This window comes from Bidens hawaiensis, unplaced genomic scaffold (genome assembly GCF_021521415.1).
Source record: "Bidens hawaiensis isolate Kalapana, Puna unplaced genomic scaffold, B.hawaiensis_p1.1 tig00013810_1, whole genome shotgun sequence".
NCBI lineage: Eukaryota > Viridiplantae > Streptophyta > Magnoliopsida > Asterales > Asteraceae > Bidens > Bidens hawaiensis.
The window spans coordinates 350,920-356,077 of record NW_027492181.1 but is presented as its reverse complement, the minus strand read 5'-3'; the positions used below and the strand labels follow the sequence as shown (position 1 = coordinate 356,077).

At 33.0% G+C, this 5,158-nt stretch overlaps 1 protein-coding gene across 1 annotated transcript; it reads right to left on the bottom strand.

Moving 5' to 3' along the window:
- Positions 1-240: 240 nt before the first annotated feature.
- On the bottom strand, positions 241-2,906 carry LOC143545057 (homeobox-leucine zipper protein HAT14-like). The gene is made up of 4 exons (XM_077037007.1): positions 2,477-2,906; positions 1,870-2,171; positions 1,164-1,243; positions 241-795 (listed from the first exon to the last, which is right to left on the bottom strand). The coding sequence occupies exons 1-4, from the start codon at positions 2,820-2,822 to the stop codon at positions 513-515; spliced, it is 1,011 nt and encodes a 336-aa protein (XP_076893122.1). The 5' UTR covers positions 2,823-2,906; the 3' UTR covers positions 241-512.
- Positions 2,907-5,158: the final 2,252 nt, after the last annotated feature.

The window sequence follows — 5,158 nt, the reverse complement described above, 5'->3', positions numbered from 1 at the left end:
AAAAAAAACAGAGCATTAGTAAAAGTATTATCAAACTATTTTGAATTTCTTTATTTTACTTTAATTAATATTTAATCACGTACGTTAGTATCGTTATAATTAGATGACAAAAGAACAATTATATATGATAAAAAGAAGATATTATAAAAACCAAATATATAAATAAAAGTGAAAAGAGAAAAATTAAAAACTAACAAGTATATGATTACTTGCAAAAAACAAGATTATAATTTTGTCCCTTAGTACAAATTCTATATTGCACCAAAATAAATTCATATAAAGAAAAAAAAAATCATCTTTTTTTCCTTAAAAATCTTATATAAAATCATCCTAGTCCACATTATACTTTTTTCTTCTTTTTGTATCTTTAAATATCTATATCACCAATATCACCAAATTAAATCAACAAGATTCACATCACAAAATTTAAAGCTTGGAGCGTATGTACATAAATTGATATCTACTGTCTCTCTCTTATTCATGAGGGTGCAGCAGGCTGGTGGTGAGAGTTACTAGACGGTGGCGCGTGTGACACCGGGAACATTCTTTGAGTTTTGTTCCACTGGCTTGGTGGAGGTTGGCGAAGGGATAGCAGCGGAGGTGGTTGCTACACGCTCACATGACGGACACATGGTCAGGGTTGTGGCTGGAAGTTGCATGTAAAATGGATTGGAACTAGTCTTTAATGCTCTTAGTTCTTGAAGCTCTTTGTGTAGCCTTCTGTTTTCATCTGTTAGGGTTTCACAACACCTCTTCAAGTACTCAAAGTCCACCTCAGTTTGCTTCAGTTTCGTCCTATATTTATATAAGTCGGTTTTCAGAACAAATAATATGTTGAAAAAGATTTATAAACTTTGTTAAGCTATATAATGCATAAAAGTTCAGTATATAAAAGATACAACACATTAATTTGTTGTTTTTATGGTTCGCAACATATTATTATTGGTTGTGAAATTAATATTTGTCTCTATATATGTATCATACATGCAATATATAGAAAACGTTTATTTCTAAACCAATAATATGTTAAGAACCAAATAAAGTGCATAACTTTTTCTAAACTACTTTGAATGTGAAATGTTAGACGAGTCTTCATAATTTGTGTCTATCAATAGTAAATCTGATAACATTAAACAAGTGTATTATATTACATATGGTTATACCTTGCTCTTCTATTCTGAAACCAGACTTCTACTTGTCTAGGTCTAAGATGAAGCTGTTCTGCAAGTGCAAGCTTCTGTTTCTGCTCCAACAAAAAGTAAATTAGAAGAATAAAACAAATAATATTTCAGTTTCAATGATGTCTATGTACATAGTTTATAAATCTTTAATTATTCGTCAAAACATTAAAGTAACTTTTGCTAAAGACAAATTCTGTATTTTTACGGACCCAGAATAAATATAACAGATATGAATATTAAACTTTTACAAAGATCTGTAAAATCTAAATGGATATCGTCATAATAAGCTTTCAATGAGTGGGTCAGTAGGAAAAGCATATGAAAATAGTTTTTTACAATAAGTTCAAAATACAATAAACAAATATTAAAATGAAAAAGAAAATATTCTTATATAAAAGAGCAATATTATATTTTAGGTAAAAATCTATTGGAAAAGATGACTTGTTCATGCCCACAAAATTAGTTAAGTTCTAACATAAATTCACCAAAAAAGAAATATATATACTGTGTAAATATTGCATGTAATACATATATATAGTTACATAAATTATAGCCCTCATGGTTAGAATTATTGTAAATTATTTGAAATATAAATAACAAAACACTTTGATGATTTAAACACACTTGTCAGGAAAACAAACACAAGACCACACTTGTCACAAACACACACATGAAGATATTAACTTACTAGATTTAAGGTATTATGTTCTTTGAAGCTTTCTTCTAAATAAGCAGATTGTTCCTTAGACAATCTCAATTTCTTTCTTGACAATCCATGGTGATCATCTTCATCACTTGCCCTAGAAGAAGCTCGTTCCACCGCAACGGCATCGTTTCCTATCTCAAAGCCACCCCTCTTATGATTCCCACTTCCAGTCCTTCCGCCGTAACTCATGAACTCCAACCGAAATGATGACGTTGCTTCCTCCGTCCCCACCATCCGCTTCACACCGCCTGCCGCATTTCCTGAAGAACCACCCTCTGAACTCCCTGATCAGCCATGACCAATATTAATTTTTTTTTATTTTTATATAAAGATTGCAACTTAATATACCCTTCTCATATTTTATGTCAACAAACATACATATTGTGTTTTTGTGCATGTATAGGGCCACGGAGGACCCTGATATGCACACAGTCTTACCCTACACTTTATGCAGGAACATATTTCCTAAGGCTTGAACGCATGACTAATGACTATGGTAAAATAAAAAGCAACCTTACCAGTTGCTCCTAGACTAGCTAGCCCTTTTGCATAGATACATATATATAAGACAGAGAGAGATAGATCGAACCGTTAGGAGACCATGGAAAAGATGTATGAAGACGAAGAACCGGTGCCGAAGGAAGTAGATCAAGTTGAACCGGTGGATTCATCAAAGAAAGTCTTTGACTACTAACAGTTACATCTTGGAACCGTTTATTTTCTTTCAATATATGTTCATCATGATGTTCTTCATCAATATTATTATCATCATCATCGTCATCATATTTATCACCATCATCATTATCATCATCATCATCATGAGGGTTCATCCCTAGGGCCATGCAAGACCCTAGACTCTTATTTACTCCTTCGGTGGTAGTAACGGCTGCAGCGGTGGTGGTGGTGGCATCACCTAAGCTCAAACTCAATTCCATATCTCATGAAATTTATTGTTTACAAATTGAGAGAGAAAAAGAAAAGAGAGAAGAAATGAAAAGTTAAAAAACTAAAGATTTAGAATTGAAAGCACTAGAAAGAGTCTTGAATGGAGACTTTAAACCACGCTTGTTTAAATTATTAATTCTTGATATAATAAAATGAGAAGAATGTTATTTAAATAAGGTTTCATATTTCTTTTTTGTAATAAGCTGTTTGTAAAATAATAATATTCAGTTGGACGAATTGGTATAAGTCCACGGCAATAATTAATAAAAAGAAATGTTGATCGAGTAGTAGGGGAAGGGGTGGACCAACCGTTCGTCTTGTTGGAACTAGTGAATATTTATACCAATAAATACTTTTCTATTTTTGAGAGACTATACCAATAAATACTACGTGCCATCTATGGAGAGAGATTAAACATATTAGGTTTAATTAAACATATTAAATTTAAATCGGTGCTTCTCTAGTTTACCCGTGTATTATTTTTCCCTATTCAAAGTCCCGAGTAAAGTGGTAGAAAATTTAGAAAGAATTATGAAGAGATTCTTATTCACTACAAGAAAAGTGCGTATTAGCGGCGACACCTTTAGCGGCGACACCTCCGGATCCGTGCCAAGATTTATCCTGGCCGTCGATATGAGATGAATCTAACGAGCAGGGTTTCATCATACATAATATTTCCCTCCATCTCCTCCTTAACTTTTCATTTATCCCTCCAATTACACTCTCCAAATCGACGACCTCACACCACCGTATACACTCTCCAAATCGACGCAGCCGGTACACCAAGGTGGGCTCAATATTGAGGGAGGGGGGTCGAGTAATATTAGGAAGATTCATTAGGTTGCTTGGGAGAAAGTGACAATCCCGAAAAAAAAAGGTGGGCTCGGTATCTCGAGCCTTAAAGACATCAACTACTCTTTATTGGCTAAATGGGGCTGGAGACTTAAAACGCATGAAGATGGGTTGTAGAAACGTATTATCTTGGCTGTAAGGGCTCCAGTTGGGAGGCAGTTCCTTTTAAAAGTGGAAACGTTGGGGTGTGGATGAATATAGCTAAAGCAGTGAATAAGCTAAGGTTTAATGGTAGCAATACGGGTGATTTGATAAAAGGAAACTTGGGAGATGGTAAGAAACTTAGTTTCTGGACCGATAATAGGGTCGGGAATTCGAGTTTAAAGGAGGTGTGTCCTAACTTATTTAAACTTGAAAAAAAACAAGTTTTGTTAAGTTACTGATCGGTTTTGGAGGCAAGGGTGTGGGCTATTAGCTAGAGGTGGGAATGGTCGAGAAATCTAATGTCGGAGCAAGAAATAGAAGAATGGGAGAAATGCTTCAAATTGTTAAGTGCAACATATAGGAAGGGGGTTCGGATTATTGGGAATGGTTGGGAGATAAGGATGGTGAGTTCTCGGTAAAGTTGGTTATCACACCCCCATCTTGGGCCTAGGCGTGTGACTCGCAGTTGATACCGTTTTTGTAATAAATCAGAGTTATGGTTAATTAGCGGAAATATTGGCGTGGATTAAAATATTAATATATAAAATATGGGATTATAAAATATCCGTTTAATGTTTACAAAAGATTACTTATTCATTAAACCATCATTTACGTATTTATTATTTAACAAAATGATCTGAGCCATCAGATCGCCTAGTGGTCACTTCGATTCTTCAAGCTCATATTCTTCATTACCTGTCTCGATTTAACAAGTTATAAAAGTTTGAGACGTATTCACCTTTAAAATTGATCATCTTCACTTCACTATTTAAGTTGTCTTTTCTTGTTATCTCGGACCTATAGTACGAGTATAACAATTTGTTATTACTAGATCAATGATCTAGCTTTAAACCTTTAGTCTATTTTGTATAATCTTTACCTCGATTATATTTTCTTTTCGAACATTTAGTTCAAAATGTCTTTTCTTTATTTAATAAGTTCGACTTGTTTACTTTTCTAACACTATGTTTCTTCTTCTCGAAGAAACGCATATTTAATTTCTTTACTTATTATTTAAGAATCTTAAATAATATTTTCAAAACAAATAATTACTTTTTTTCTTTTATTTATTTAATAAACTTAAATAATATTTTTATTAATAAAGAGTTACTTTATTAATTTATGCTTTTATTTGTTTATTCTTGAGATATTGAGTATACCTCGACTAGGATCTAAGCATATTTTAATATTATAATAATAATATTTTACTTGGGCATAACCCCTACCTTGTTTGGATTATAATTTGCTAGATTTTTAGGTAGCACTTTCACGCTTGCACGTTTATCGATGAAATCTTTATCAATACTTTTCTTGCACGAAAATTGAGACA

Excerpts from the sequence above, each read along its gene's own strand:
- LOC143545057 (XM_077037007.1), bottom strand. The coding sequence starts at position 2,822 with ATGGAATTGAGTTTGAGCTTAGGTGATGCCACCACCACCACCGCTGCA. Across the intron at positions 2,172-2,476 it reads TTTTCCATGGTCTCCTAACG|GGAGTTCAGAGGGTGGTTCT; the intron begins GTTCGATCTATC and ends ATGGCTGATCAG. Across the intron at positions 1,244-1,869 it reads AACATAATACCTTAAATCTA|AAACAGAAGCTTGCACTTGC; the intron begins GTAAGTTAATAT and ends TTGTTGGAGCAG.